At 40.2% G+C, this 15,933-nt stretch overlaps 1 protein-coding gene across 4 annotated transcripts in view; it reads left to right on the top strand.

The window, feature by feature from the left end:
* LOC108044467 (cyclic nucleotide-gated cation channel beta-1) overlaps positions 1 to 12,146 on the top strand; it is a 69,859-nt gene extending 57,713 nt beyond the window's left edge. For 2 of the 4 annotated variants that reach the window (XM_044457444.1, XM_044457457.1), the window contains 7 exons: positions 5,360 to 5,511; positions 5,610 to 5,751; positions 5,819 to 5,956; positions 7,560 to 7,727; positions 7,992 to 8,229; positions 8,863 to 9,008; positions 9,075 to 12,146. In XM_044457444.1, coding sequence (XP_044313379.1) covers positions 5,360 to 5,511; positions 5,610 to 5,751; positions 5,819 to 5,956; positions 7,560 to 7,727; positions 7,992 to 8,229; positions 8,863 to 9,008; positions 9,075 to 9,385 — 1,295 coding nt within the window. In that variant the 3' untranslated portion in view covers positions 9,386 to 12,146. Of the gene's footprint in view, positions 1 to 5,359; positions 5,512 to 5,609; positions 5,752 to 5,818; positions 5,969 to 7,559; positions 7,728 to 7,991; positions 8,230 to 8,862; positions 9,009 to 9,074 lie in introns of all 4 variants that reach the window. The other 2 variants (XM_044457449.1, XM_044457453.1) reach the window with 2 other exon arrangements.
* Positions 12,147 to 15,933: the final 3,787 nt, after the last annotated feature.

Here is a 15,933-nt window from a genome sequence, read left to right as displayed (position 1 = left end):
ATGACTTTGAAGAATTCTGTTTTTATTAGAAGTTTCTTTTTATCCGAAATCGCAATAAAATAGTGTTCAAATGAACCATCCTGTTAGCCTCGATATTTACAAATCAATTTGAAAACTCAATAGCCTCGATTTAAATATTCTTTCGATCAATGTTTGCGTTTTTGGAACCCAATTAATGAATAAAAAAGATTTCAACAGGAAACAATACCTGACTTATACCTGAATTTGGTGTAAATTGGCAAAGGTAGCGATGTATCCTTCTCAAATGAGAAATCATTTGAATGGCAGTGGTCAAAGGCTGTCAAAGGATGTTCACGGACCTTTCCAGGGTATCGTTTTCTTCGATTAAGCCTGTTTACTTTGGCCCGTACCTCTTTCTTTTTTCTCCTCCTGTGCCTTTTGCCTTTTTTAAGCAGGGTGGTGGATGGATGGGTTGGCAGGGGGATGCAGCGACGTCCATTATCCACTTTAAGTTGCCCGCCCTTGCTGTGTGTGTGTGTGTGTGTGTGTGTGTGTGTGTGTGTGTGTGTGTGTGTGTGTGAGTGCCGTGGTCCCCCCTCTGCATTTGTATGTGTGTTCAGCTCGGTTGGTGTTTGTTGTTCGTTTCGCTGTTTGCTTTTGCTTGCCGCAGCCATGTCCTGCGTTTGTGTGAGTTTATGTTTGCTTCTGGTTATGCCCCACAGCTGTAACCGTGTGTGTGTGTGAGTGTGAGTGTGTGTGTGAGTGGGAATATATATATATGCGGATTCCAATCAATATCGTAGACGCAGTCGCCGCTGGTGGCCGCTTTTGCCCATTAAGCTGCATGTACACCAACTTACTGTCGTATTTTTAGAACATGCCAGTTGTTGTTCTTGTTCCTCTCGCTTTTTTTTGCCCTTCTTGTTGCTGTTGTATTACGGCATGTAGCTGCTCTTTAAGGGCAAAGTATTCCATTATCCTTGAATGGCGAATTTCCCAAGGATTTCAGCATTCAGCTTACAGCTCCTGATGCAGCTGGCATGCGCATTGTTATTGCAAACTGCTGGCGCTGCGAGGTGCTCGCCGCATTTATTTTTAGTTACCGCCTGAATAAATCCATCTCTAGCATTTCATCCGACCATCAGCCCTGCCAAGCTCCTCCTGCCACGTTTGGGCCATTGTTTGTTGCTTCACCCAGCAACGGAGGTAAATGCATAATTAAGGTGCAAAAAATCAGAGGCCGAATGCATTTGGCTTGAAATTGAATGTACACCATTCAAAGGTAAACCGTATATCTCCGGTTGTTGGTTGTAATATTTCCGGAAAAATTACTGTCGGGGGGCTATGGAATTTATAGAGGTTTGAAATCAACAATAAAATGGTATTAAATGAGTATTTTTAGTGGTTGCCGTGAATTATATATTTTCTATTTATTTTGCTGTCTTTAAAAAGGAAGAAGGAGTCCATAGTGCAATGTAAAAAAGACTTATTTATCTCTAAGTATTTTGAAAAAATTCCTTTGAATAAATAGTAGTGAAGATTTGCTGCTAACAAAAAATAATTCACAAAAACCATTGCTTGCCAATTTTATCTAATTTAATATTTTAGTTTTCAATTCTTAAGACACAAGGTGAATTGGCCTAGATATTTAAATTATAAATTAGTTTTGTATTGTTAATATAAGTATTAATACAATATCTAATAGCAAACATGTTTGTTTGCGAACTATAACATTTAAATTGAAAAATGAATTATGCGAAAGGATTTGATTTGCTCAAATATTTGTGGAATTTAAAGAAAAGCAATAAAATAGGTTACTTTGTACAAACAAGAATTTTACCTTTAAAACTCCTTGACCAGTGAATTCATGGAGATTTTAAATCGATGATATTTGCTTTCTGAATTTGGCCAGATGGAATGGCAGGTGGAGTAACTGCAGACCATTACTTCTCCTTCACTTCGAATTGCGGCAAGTACTCTCGGCACTCGGGTGATAATCGCAGACAATTCCTTCGATTCCTGTGCGCATTCAGCAAATGCCTTGGCGTCCTTCTTTCTCCCCGGTATCCTCCAACTGTTCCCATTGTTCTGCCTCCAGTCTCCCGGCTCCCAAGCACAACTTCCGTCTTTCGCATAACACATCAGCTTGACTCTTAAGTGGTTTCTAGTTAGTTTGCAATTTTCACTTGGCTAGCACATACACCACAACACACAGTCCTGCATTTCTTTTTTGTTCATCCTTCTGGATGCATGTTGGGGAGGTGTTTTTGTGTGGCGGTTTTATGAAAAGACTGTGGCACAGGAAGAGCAAGTTTTTGTCACGCATATTTACTGTTTGTATGTGATCCCCCCTTTGTTCGGTGGAAAACTTGCTGCTGCAGCTCGCTGCCAGACAATGGCCTGAACTTTTGCACCCAGATTTCTTTCTTTCACCGACACACACGTATCAGCCACTAAGGCAAACCAACGCCCACTCCCACGCCCACCTACCGACTTTTGTCTGCAGTTGATCCTTCGGCGGCAATTGTCCTCGCCTGTCAGTCGAGAGACAAAAGTCGAGTCAAAACAGTAAATGTAATTATTGAGAAACGGCACCGCTTAGTTGGAGGTGACACAACCGCCCAGCCACGACCCCAAAAAAGCCACCAGCCATCCTGTCATCCCGCCATCCCACCATCCCACCATCCCGTCACGAAAATTGCAACAGAAGCAGATCAAAGTTCGCCGGGGGCAACTGTAGGCGAAGCAGAGCATAAAATGAAAAATAAATAAGAAATAAGCTGAATGTGGAGCCAAATGCACTTTTCCCCCTCTTCTTTTTGGGCAAACGCAGCCACGCAGCCAAGTGACTTGGGGGCAAAAAATGGCAAATTAAATTTTGTTCACAAAATGCAACGAAATGGAAGCGGCGAGCGGAGAGGAAGGAAAGGAACGAAAGCAGGACGAAACGAAGGCAAAAGAAACAGGACGGAAGAAATAGGATAAGCTCTGTTCAGCCACAGAGCAAGCAAAGGAATTAAAGCTCGAGTAATTTCTAAAAACACCAAAAACCATGACACAGACAACCAGAGTCCATCGAAAGCAACCGCAATTACTGAGCCAACCGCACAAAATTCGAGCCACGAGCAGAATAACTCTCTGTTCCATTTGTTTATTTTTGCCAGCTGCCATGGAATATGCAATTAATATTTAGATTGATTTTCAATTGTAACAAGAACCCGCAAAGGACGTGCCAACAACTGAGGGGGAGGTTGGGGGGAAAGAAGTGGAAAAATGTGTGGAAAATCGAATGGGCGGGTGTCGAGTGCATTCAAGCAGCGCCGCAATAAAAATCGCTGTAATTTTGCATGGCTCTCGTATCACTGAAATGTTGGATAGAAAATGGATCAGGATCCAATAGAAGGATGGTGGAGGGAATAGGGGGTGCCTGCGGCTGGCTACGTGTGTACGCCATTTCTATCGTTATCCATTTCCGATATGTGTAATGGCTGCCAAGAGGCAGACATTGCCATTCAATAATCTTTCACTTCGCCAGCATTTGTTACAAAAAGTATTTGAAAGTAGGACATGAACACGAAGTAAACCAAGCGAAAAACGTAATCAGAAAGCCAGATTAAAAAGCTTATTCGATATATTTGTATTTCCATATTAAATTTAATTTGATTTGTGATTAAACGTGCAAATAATTTATAGGTTCAACTTGTTTTGTTAAGCTTAACAAAACGATATTTTGTAATAATCATTTACTCATATTTTTGATTTATTTGGTATAGGGAAATTAAAAATGTATATTTTTACTTTTATTTTGGTTGTCTTATCTTTGTTTATTATATCGGTTATTAAAATCTTTTTAATAGGAAATATGGTTTGTTGTCCCATATTTCACATTTTCAATTGCCAATTCTAAAGTAAAATAAATAGACTTGCCCAAGCCAATATTTCAAAATTAATCACAGTTATGAGATCAGGTTCATTTATTTTGAAAACTGCAATTTCCATTATTTCCATCCCAGGGATCCCAAAGCTCCAATCTTATTAGACAAGCGAGCTGAAATTTGAGTTGGACAACAATAGACATTTGACAATTGAGAGTTGACAAATGACCAACGGGGAAAACTTGAGCTCGGGGAGCCGGGCAGCGGGAAAACTGACGATTGATTGCATTATAGATGATGTCGTCGCTGGCCACGCCCCCTCTGGACTCTTAGCCCGGTAACTGGGTATTTATTTGTATTCAATCTGTTTGCCTGTTTGTCAGTTGGTTCTCAAATGTTTGCACGAGCAAACACAAAAGACGTAGCACTCAGTTCGTTCGGTTGAGCTCTACCTGCTACCGCCCATTCGCCCACTCGCCATTTTCATTCCCCTTTGGCAACCGCCGACAAATTGTGTCAATATTTGTTACCACTGACGAGCCAAGAGATTTAATTTCCTCTTATCGACTAGGGAAGACCAGGCGTGGAGTGGTGGGAAACTAAAAACAAAAGCCAGTTGTCATCAATAAGGCTCAAACAGTGTTGAGTTTCCATGTACCAGCCATCAGCCTGGTCAAATGGAATGTCCCACGTTCCCGCAAGAATGGCCAATCGACCAAACGTCACCCATTGTTAAGCTGCAACTGCACCATGGAACCACTAACCCACCCAACGATAAAAGTTGGTTAGCTCATTTGTGCGCCCACCTCCAGCAGATGGGTTTGTTGATTACCGGCTGAACAGAAGATGGTTTAGCATGGAAGTTAAAGTATTTCCAAGTTGAAGTAATCAATATCAAGCATACGCCAGGTGGTCCAGAAAGAGATTATATCCCGCTGTATCTGCCGGACAGCTAAAAGCCTTATATTACAAATTTATGCAGACCGTCTTGATTGACCGATTACAGAGTAAAGCCTATGTACCATGGTCCAAATTCAAATAAATTCTGTCTGATTTATAAAACACTAGATATACTTGAAAGAAATATGTGAAATTAATATTTTAAAATAAGTTAGTAATTACTTTATGTTATAAATTTTTGTAGGGGGATAAATTAGCTTAGCAAAATATTGCACAATATATTATTTTATGTAAAATTATAAATGCTACAGTAATGGGGGTTATCTTTTGAACAATGTACTTTAGATAGTATTTCTAATTCGAAATATTTTTGGTGCGAAGACTCCAAACAAAAGTATAATTTCGGGTCATACCTAACAAATTGTTTTTTTTACAAACCCAATAACATTTGCTAGCCATCGTCTTTCCCGCATACCATTGTACAACCCCCTAATTTCCACGCAGTTTGTATGCCGGTCGCGTATCAATTTCCAGGAAAATCCTCAGCAAATACAAATAAAACATTTTCCTTACTTGTTTCCCCCTTCCTCTTCTTTTTTTCTGGGTTGTTTTTCGTGTCGTAGCCAAGCTGGATGGCGTGAAGACGTACATGCGGATGCGACGTGTGCCGAATCATCTGCAGGTGAAGGTCATCAAATGGTTCGATTACCTGTGGCTTACGCAAAAATGCTCGGACGAGGAGCGCGCCGTGTCCTGTCTTCCTGATAAATTAAAGGTAAGTACGCGGGGCGTCGTAGTCCCCGGAACACGATTTGTCCATTACTGAATGCGAAATCTTTTCCGATTCCGAATCTGCTCCCTTTCCCCCTGTAGGCTGAAATAGCAATTAACGTCCATTTAGATACACTTAAGCGGGTGGAGATTTTCCAAAACACCGAGGCCGGTTTCCTATGCGAACTGGTCCTACGCCTGAGGCCCGTACTCTTCTCGCCCGGCGACTACATCTGCAGAAAGGGTGAGTCCCTAAGCTCGGGCCAATCGCTTCTCTATCCTCACTGGCTTTTGTTCAAATCCCCATTCAGGCGAGGTGGGCAAAGAGATGTACATTGTGAATCGAGGACGATTGCAGGTGGTGGCCGACAACGGAAAGACGGTGATGGCCTCCCTGAAGGCTGGTTCCTATTTTGGCGAGATTAGTATACTCAATATGGGCACCGCAGGTAAAGAACTTGGTAAATATCTCGTTTTAGTGCGACAGGCGGAACAATAACGATAACGTAACTACTACAACAACCTTCCAACCCTAAAGTCCAGAATAAAATAAATCCAGAAATCTATTAATCAACAGACACACTCACACACTCTAGAAAGCATACGTATCTGTGTCTATGTGTGGAATGTAATTGTCTATAATTGTGCAACCAAGTGTTAACTGGAGTCCCCCGATCCCAACGAGCAACACAAACATAAATAGTTTAGAGATTGGTCCCGCCCCCGAATCCTTCAGCACATGTAACCAAATAGCCGAGCACTCGAATCAATTTCGATAGAATTTACATTTTAATTTATTAATACCATATGAAAAATACAATTTGCGTTCACTTTTTTTGATCATTTTTTGCAAGTTTAAATTGTTAATTTTTTTCGTCATCCCTAAGAGTATGCAACGAATTTTTATTGCTCACCCTTCCCACACGGTTGAAAAATTAATGAATGTCAAATGCAATTATTGCACCTGCATGCACTCACACGGGTCTCTCGTTTTCATTGTTCTCGACATATAAAAAAACCGGTGCAATTATTGTGGTTGCCCATCGAAAAAACAATTTGGTGAACTTAATGTAGCTTTAAATTCGTATAATACATAGTTGGCCGGCCAAGTGTGAAGTCGATTCGGGGTGAAATTCGGCTCATAATTAACAGGATTGCCTTCAAGGCAACTGCATGTGCGATATCTGTTCGTTGCATACTTGAAGGCGTCATCGGAGCCGTGTGCCACCTAATTGAGTTTGCGAAAGAGCAAGAGTGGCAGGAGCAACTCAATTTGCAGACAAAAGTTAAGGAGGTGGCCCAAAAGTTTTGCACTTCCCAGACCACCCCCCCGCCCCCTCTCACATCAGCACCTTCTATTCCACCAATTAGAGACGGCAAAATCGAATTGTTTAAAGTTCTTTTGTGTTTCTGCATGATTTAAGCATTATTCTGGTTTGGTTTCATTCGTGTGCGCTCAATGGTGAGAATTGCCCAAAGGAATTTAGCACCGAAACGTAATTTCTTACGCTAGTTAGTCGCTCTCACTATCTCTGTCATTGTCTCAACTTTAATCTCTCTGTCTATCTCTCTCTATTTGTCTCTGAGTCGATGTTGTTGTTGTATTGCTTTGCCTGGACGTAATTTAAACGTTTCTCTACACGTAATTGTATTGAGAGTTGTGTAATGTGAATTAAGTATACGACCCGTCTACACAAGCTACTCTTACGTGCGATTCTTCTTGCTGACAAGTGGCTGGCTAAAAGTGCATAGCACAAATTTTTGGATATATATAGGTTTTAATAAGAACATTTTTTCCGTTGATCCCATTCAATATTTACTTCCTATTTTTTTCTATTATCCCCCACCACAAACATATTGTGTGGCATGCAATTTTAATGTCTTTGTGCGCCCAAGTCAACAAGAAGAATCGACAGACACACTGACTCGAGCACACACGCATAAACACACATACTCACTCCGGGAAATGCTTTTTTGCAAGACCATTAAACTTTTCTCTTTGCGTTGGCAAACATTTGCTTTGCCAACTTTCCCGATGCGAAACAAAAACAGGCAACCGACGCACAGCCAGCGTTCGCTCAGTGGGATACAGCGACCTCTTCGTCCTGAGCAAGAAGGACATGTGGGACGTGCTGAAGGAGTATCCGGCGGCGCGTGTTCGTCTGGAGTCGATAGCCGTCAAGCGATTGGAGAAGTACAAGAAGGCCCCGCTGGAGAAAGGTAAGGCACTTGTCTTATTTGCTCCCTCTGGGCCCCTCCCCTTTCCCTTCCCCAGAGCCATCCAACCACACGACATCCAGAAACCACCAGAGTCCCCGCCCAAACAAATACCACTCGAAATTCAAAGATACGAATACGAATACGATTGCCCCAGAATAACACGATTCGATTGTTTTCGCCTTCCGTTCCGTCTTTCCTTCCTTTTCGTTATCGATTTCATTTGCGTCCGTTTCCGTTTGTGAACGATTTTGATTTAAAACACAGTCAAATACTTTAATGTAGTTGCCATGGGCCGCTGTCAATCGACGCCGGGCCTAGTCGAGAGCTGTGGTCGCACCTCGCTCGAGGAGATGTGGCTGCCACCGGCGACAGCCACCGCATCCTCGCTGATGCACCACCACCAGGCGCTCCACCAGCAGCAGCAGCATCAGGCGGCCCAGCAGCAACACCTGCCGCATCGGCAGGAGTCGACGCAAACGTCCTCGCAAACACATGGGTACAGGTGAGTTCAGTGCCTACAGAAATGCGGTCAAAGTAATAGAATAAATAAAATAAGGTGACATGCATTGAAGTATCAAATTCTCGCTTCGATTGCCTCAGTAAAGGACATGTCAAATTGGTAACTGTTAACGTAGATAGTAAACAAGATTTAAAAACAAAAATGCATTTTTTTTTTATTAGAAAAAAAGTGGTTTCAGCTTTTGTTCAATGTCTGTTTTGGCTACCATAATGTTAGTCTTAAAAAACTTTGATTTTGGGGTAAAAGTTTATTCGTCCAAATTGTTAAGAATTGTCTATTCAGACCCTCTCTAATATAAATAGTATTCATATTTTTCGGCACCAAGGGTTCAGAACAAAATTTACATTTCTGGCAATCGAACAAAAAGCATAATAAACCCGATTAAAAATTGTTCGGAGAGAAACTGCACAAAGTTTTTTTTTTTTTTTTTTTATCATTATAAATGTTAATTGCTAGATACAAATGCATGCCAATTAAAGACCCGTGTTTGTTTCAAATTTGTTTGCACAGTTTTTCATCTGCGAAATATATAATAGTCACATTTTATTGTTTTATTTTGACCGGATTCAACTATTATTCATCCTACTAAACTTATTTAATATAACATCTCTAAAGTCCCCGCAGCTACGCCGATCGCTTGGCTCGGGCCACTGACTCCCCCAGATCGGTTAGCCCCAGTGCCCATGGATCCGAGGAACGACCCCGTAGTCGAACGACCTCGCATCACTCAATAAGACCCCAATCTCAACCCAGTCACACGGGTAAGCACGTAAACAGATAAAATATAATGGCAGGGTACTGAATAATCTTATAATCCCTGCATGTAGGTCACATATGCGATTCCAGTTCGCAGCTGGAGTGCTATGGGGCGGGAGTGGGCGGGGCTGGAGGTGGAACCACGCCCCTTCTGGGCTCGCACGAAGTTCTGGAGGATGAGATCAAGAGGCTGAGGGAACGGCTCCATACGGTGGAATCGGAGAATCAGGCCCTGAACACAAAACTATCCCAGCAGCAGTGGGACCTGGAGAATCGACTGGCCGAGATCGAGATGCAGATCTGCGGAGTGTCGTCCACGTCCAGCGTGGATCCCGAGAATGAGACGGAGGAGCTGGAACGGAACAGAGAGAGTATCATATAACACGGGAGCGTGCTGCCCCATCAGGCGATCGGTATGGTGTACATATCATGTTCCTCATGACTCCACGACCATCATTGATCATCTGACAACTGAGTGCATCCGGCGATCGGGCGATTTGGATCATTAAACCGCATCATATCGCATCTATCTCTCGCTCCCCCAATCTCCCACTCTCTATCTGTCTCGTATTTGTGTTTCTCCATCTCTCTCACTCACTGTGTTTTGTATTTGTGTGTGTATGTGTGTTATGCATGCATTCCAAATTGCCTTACTAACAAAAATAACGAAAAACAAACATAATCAGGAGCAGCAGCAGCTATACAGCAGCAGGAGGATCAGAAGGAGAAGAACCAGGAGACGGAGGATCAAGGGCGACCACTCGAAACTGAAACGGGGACCCAGACCTGTGCCAAATTCTTCTCGCTTTAGGGAACAATAAAGAGAGAGATAGAGAGGGGAGGACAGGGCGCCAGATAACCCCCAAGATGTGCAATTAATATCTCTTATGATCACGCGACACCAAAAGTAAAATATAGCCTAAAAAGGCACTGCCAACAAAATTGTCTGTACATAGAAATTGAAGAAATTCAGATCAAAATATACGCTAAACTATTGTAATTGGTTTAGTTATGCACGAGAGATCGGAAAAGCTTTAATAGATAATCCGAGAGAACTTTTTCCAGAACCCCTAACAACTTGTTAACCAACACTTACACTTTTTCCATACTAAACTCAGAAATAGATTACGATTTACATAGATATCATTAGGCCTAGACGCTCTTCGCTCCTTTTAGTGGTTACTAAACCAAACCAAAACGGGTACTCCCATTGTAAATACTTTCGCTCTAGGATCTTAATTAGCATTATGGTCAATGACATTAGTATGGATCATTCGAAATAATAACTAAAAGATTACTTTAACTCATGAGTGTAACAAATGAATCGTATATCTATTGTAATATTTGCTAATTGTAATTTGAAAAACAAAATTACTAGATGTGTATATGGGAAACGATTTACTTTACAACTGAAAATAATGCATAAACAATTTATGGAAAACTAAGTGAATATTTGCAAAATATTTGTACTATTGGAAAAGAACTGCCAGAGCATACACCACACACTCGAAAAACTATATTAATATTAATAATAATAATAAACAAAAACAAAAACTCGAAGAAAAAAAGCTAAAGACATCAAACTATTAATACAACCAATATTAATGAGTAGATATGTCAAAAAGAAAACACTTTTAATGCAATATTATATTGTAATACTGTCGTATATAGTATATCTACATTATACATGATCTACATTATACTTGATATGGTAAAAATTTAAAGGTCTAAATGTATTTAACTTTAGTTAGTTGCCCAAAAGCCAAAACCAATGCTGAACATTGTAGTTGAGAAAAAAACAAAGATTAATTTAGGCAAGAAGGTTCTGTAGCAGAACGCAGAACGCAGTTAAGGAATCCCCATAATATGGGGGCTGCGATAAAGAAGAAATAATTAATTTAGCTATAATTCTAGTTATACCTAGTTATACCATTAGATGTGTACCAGAGAAGACCAAAAAAGATCGAATCGCGATCGATTATAAAAATTGTTCAGTGTCAACTCCCAAAATATTGAAAGCCACAAACTGAGTTGATAAGGAAATCTAATAATTATATAGCTAACTCGAATAAGAAACAAAACTTTACAGAATGAGCAGGCGTTTGAGCCAGGATACGTTTGAGTATCTGCCTAGAAAACGGAAACTGGAACGAAACTCATTTCATGCTAACAATGATAGGCCAAAAAACCTAAACTCAAATTTTGTTAGGATTTTTCTTAGATTTTTGTCAACGAGGTAATCCTATTTTCTATTTTCTAGAAAACAAATAGAAGGAAATTCTTTTTTCATATTTTTCAACCTAATTACTTTTCGGAATATCATATAACGGATTAAAAATTAATTAATAATTACAATAAACATTAAATGGGGTTTCATCTAAGACAAAGCTTATACCAAACAAAAAAAGTGTTAAACAAAAGCTAACGAAAACTTGTAAAAGTTTATCGGAGTTTTTGATTCCTTAGTTAGCCAATTATTGTCAAAGTTAAAGTTGAATAATATAACTAAATTAAATTACATTTTTATGGCTTATTAGCACGCTTATCACAGGACAGAGGCTCTGTCCCTTGTTAGACTTATTCCTTTTGATTTTTTCAATGTTTCCGTTAGAGCGCGTATAGACATATATCTATTTGTTATTGAACGTAAAATACAAGGAACTACATCGATTCGGTTGTGTTGTTGTCGCCAAGTGAAGCAGAAACGGCTATCGAGTTTGAATGGCTTACATAATAATAATTTTTTAAATTATTTCATGCATTGCGATCTATGAAACAAAAAAAACAAAACAAAACAACAACATTTATAGCTTTATTTTTACTATAAATTAATTAATTAATTTATAAGAACTAAACCGTAAATTAATTCAGCATTGACTTCATAGCAAACACAGAGAACCAGCATAGTTCTCAGATCATCGGGCAAAAAAGGCATTTTTTAAACGGTCACTATAAATCAGATCAGTTCAGACAAGGCCCCGATTTGCAGCAGGTAAATCGAGCTTATCGTGCGAGAGTTTCAAAGCCGTTTACATTGCTGAACTACTCTGAAATCTGAAAAGGGTAACAAAACAAAACAAAACAAAAAAAAAAAAATGGAATTATAAAGTAAAACGACAACAAAACCAGAAAGAAAAACTGAAATACAAATAAAATCAAAACAAAACAAAAAATTCTTAATACATGAAAATCGTGCGTTTCGTTTTGCTTCGGGGGGCCAATATCCATCGACTCATCCATCCACTTAGCCAACAATCGGTCGACCGTCGATCGAATGCAACTGCATGTCGTAATCAATGGGATCTAAGGAAAAGCCGCAAAATTGTTCAATTACAAAGGCCGAAACCACACACTCATCGCAGTGCCGACGCCTGCAATTAACGAGCTGGCTGAGTAGTCGAGTCCATTAGGCCAACACTCCACTCGAGTCGGGTCTCGAGAACCAACTAACCGCTTTGCTAAGCGGAAACGTGGCACCTGAGCGAATTGGGGGCCCAAAACAAAAGCGCCAACAAAGCGGGCAAGCAAAACAAGCCGAGATCGGGCCAAAAACGATGACGTCGCTGGATTCCCATTCGAGACTTCCATTGGAAGCGCAGCATGGAGCTTTTGGCCCGATCGCTGGACTCATACCTGCTGCCAATTTCAGTCGTTGTGAGCAACTCGTGCGCGCTGGACGTGTTTGAATTTTAACGCTTTTTCTCCCCTCGAAGGCGAATCCGAAGTGTAAGCAACAAGTGCCAAAAGGGAAACAAAACAAAAACCAGGCAAACGTACTCATATATACACATATTTTTGTGATGTGCTGTGTGCTACTCCCCGACTTTTTAATAACTTCTGATGCCGTCGTCTAACGTTAACGTTAACTACATATTTTTTATGAATCTTCATGTGTCTCGCTGTTCGCCTTGTGTTTAATTTTTCGACTCTATTTTTCTGTATTACTCTTTGGTTCCGAGCGAGAAACTTGCGTGCCGAGCGTTGTTCTAATTTTGAGCTGCTGCTTAAATTAGAGGGGCTATATATGTTTATATAATTTCGTGCGGAATTTGTGCTAAACACGTGAACGGGCCTCGAGCCGTGTGAATCGGACGGAAAAAAAGGCAAAAACTTGGCCGCCAGCATAAATACCAAAAGTCGCAGTTATAAGATATTCAGATTCAGATATCTGGCCTAGCCCATTGCATAATGGGCGAATGCGAGGGGAAGCGAAAACAAAAACAAAGCTAAGACCAAGACCGAAAGCGAATCTGAATCTTAGTCTGGGCTTGCGTCTGTATCTGAATCTGGTTTTTCCGCTGGCGCTGTTCGATTGGTTTTTAAGCTGGCTTAAAACCATTTTCCCTCTTTCAATTGTAATTGCTGCGGCTTTTAGGCGAATAAACGAGGCAGAGTAATGAGCAAAAATTAAAAAACAAAAGAACACACACTGGCACACACCAAGAAGGTTTGGCTTGGCTGCGCTTTGGCGACGCCTAACGGCATTAATCAAAAGACTGAAGACACAAACTTGGCAGTGCCTCAAAAAGAGCAGGGAATATCCGCATGTGTGTGTGTATGTGTCTATGCGAGTACATCGCTTGAAGTGTTTTCTATTTATGACGAACAGCCATAAAAATGCTGCCAAAAATAAACGCTTGTTTGCCATAGAAGCGTGCGCTAATAGGCCATCATTTAACTTTGAGGCGTGGCCCTCAGCCGACGGGCAAGTGTTACAATCGCATTTGGCCAACAGGAAATAGAATATGTAATACTGCAAAGCAAGCTATTAGCCCACGTTAGTCGTTGAAGTTCATTCTCTCTGAGGAGGAAATACCAGTCAAATTGCATATGATTTCCTTCTAATAGAACTTCTTTATAGCCTGAAGCTTTAATTTTATCATATAACAAAGTTAAGGTGCTTTTGGAAAGATATACCTAAAATAGATTTATAAAAAAAAATCTTTACAAATAGGGATAACGGCATATGTATTAAGCCGACAGGAAATAGAATACGTTTATTACAAAGATTTTCTCTGTTTACGAATTGGTTTATAATACCCGCAAGCTTTATTGTGAAAATTTTGGTCATTGGTAATTTAATTTAAAACTTATAACTGCCAGAGCTAAGGCTTAAAAAATCCCCTGGGAAAAATAAATACTATACTAAGTAGAAAGCCAAATACGAGAAAAAACCAATGCAAAGCAGAAAAGTATTACTCTACGAATTTATATATTCACTCCATTCATTTTTCAAAGATCATCCAGAGAAGATCCCATCTTGTTGTAGTAAATTCCGTAACCATCCATCACCATAATTATGGGCTTCACCTCCACTCCAGTTAATCTCATATATTTCAAAGTTAATGACGTTGTCATAGAACATTTAACCAAATATATTCCCACAGCACAGATCTAAACAGAGTTGTAGCTGGGCAGCCACTACAGAATCATTGAGAAATCAATGGCCATTTGGTACTCGGTTTTGGCACAAATCAAACTTGAAATCGCACCCACGTCTAGAACGAGGCGTTGAACCACACCATGTGGGTGGCAGCCCCGATGACGACGACTACGAGATTTCGCTGGCCGTGTGGGTTGGCAAGGCAAAAAACCAATATATATTCGGACAGCAAACAAATCGAAAAGTGTAAAAAATGCCAGACACCTACGTGCACATCGCATTCTGTGATATAGATACACCAAAATACATACATACCGATATTCGCCAGTGCAAAGTCATGATATTTGGGCATTACGTAATGCCCTAAACTAGGTGTGTTACCTGGCCCTCTTCTACCAATTTAAGTCACGACAAAACTTTCGATGTTTGCCTGCTGACCAACTGAGTAAACTAGGGAGCGTATTGGCCAGTGCGTCAGACGAGACATTCCCATTCCCATTCCCAAGACCATTACCATTACCATTCCCATGACCTTGCCTCGAGCTGAATACTCAATATATAGAACGCGGTGAGAAGTGAAGTGGAGTGGGGCTCATTCCACTCCAGTGGCGAGTGCAACTAATTAGGTTCATTGCCAATGTCAAGTGTCAGCAAATGACATCAGCCGCGGGATCACTCATAAGTCGGAGGAGCAATTCATTTATTTCCACTTTTTGCTGTCCCCGCCACTTAATTTATGCGATCCGAGCAACGCAGTTTTGTCACTGAGAAAAACTAACAATAAAGGGATTTCTCATCTCTACATAAAGTTAATTGAAGTAGGTAGCAATTAATAAACAAAATTTGGTTAGTTTAGCAAGCTAAATACATACCTTTTTATTTGACTCATGAGTCAGACTTCCAAATAATTATGTCCAATAAAATAAAATTAATGAATATATTACGCTAAGTATACCCATTTGAAACCTGTTGAAAATATCAAGTATACTTGGCATTTAACGATTGCAGGCAAAAACGATTTATAAATAAATATTGTTTCCAGGAACCGTAATCATTATAAGTTTTATTTTAGAAATCGCAATATAATCATTGTTTTTGAAGTATACTAAAAGTTACTAATGTAGGAAACGAATAGATAGAGCGTTTCTCATTTTCTTGTATGTCGTTTTAAGTGATTCATTTTGTGATTCAAAAACACACACTATTTGCAGTCCCTGATTTTCTCGCTCTGTACTCTCCTGTAGAGGCGTTAAAAAATGTTCAAGCCACAACTCATCGCTGTGCTCAGCAAGTGATGAGTGATGTCATCTCAGAGTTGTTTACCTCTCCGAAAAGTGTTTGTCAATAAATAGTATTTGTATTTGGAAATCTGCATACCAACCTCGCTCAGAACTGGACATGCTATGATATATGTGCGCTGGCAACTGACTGGTTGGAAACGCAACCGGATTTCCTATAATTAAGTCGGTTAGACAGTCTTTTGACGCCTCGTTGTCTTCGCGACACGGTGTGGAATAATGCCAAAAAGGCCAACTTCAGATTTCAAT

The sequence above is a fragment of the Drosophila rhopaloa genome, unplaced genomic scaffold (assembly GCF_018152115.1).
Source record: "Drosophila rhopaloa isolate 14029-0021.01 unplaced genomic scaffold, ASM1815211v1 contig_115, whole genome shotgun sequence".
Lineage (NCBI taxonomy): Eukaryota > Metazoa > Arthropoda > Insecta > Diptera > Drosophilidae > Drosophila > Drosophila rhopaloa.
The sequence above is the reverse complement of the archived record's forward strand: the minus strand, read 5'-3'. Positions and strand labels throughout refer to the sequence as shown.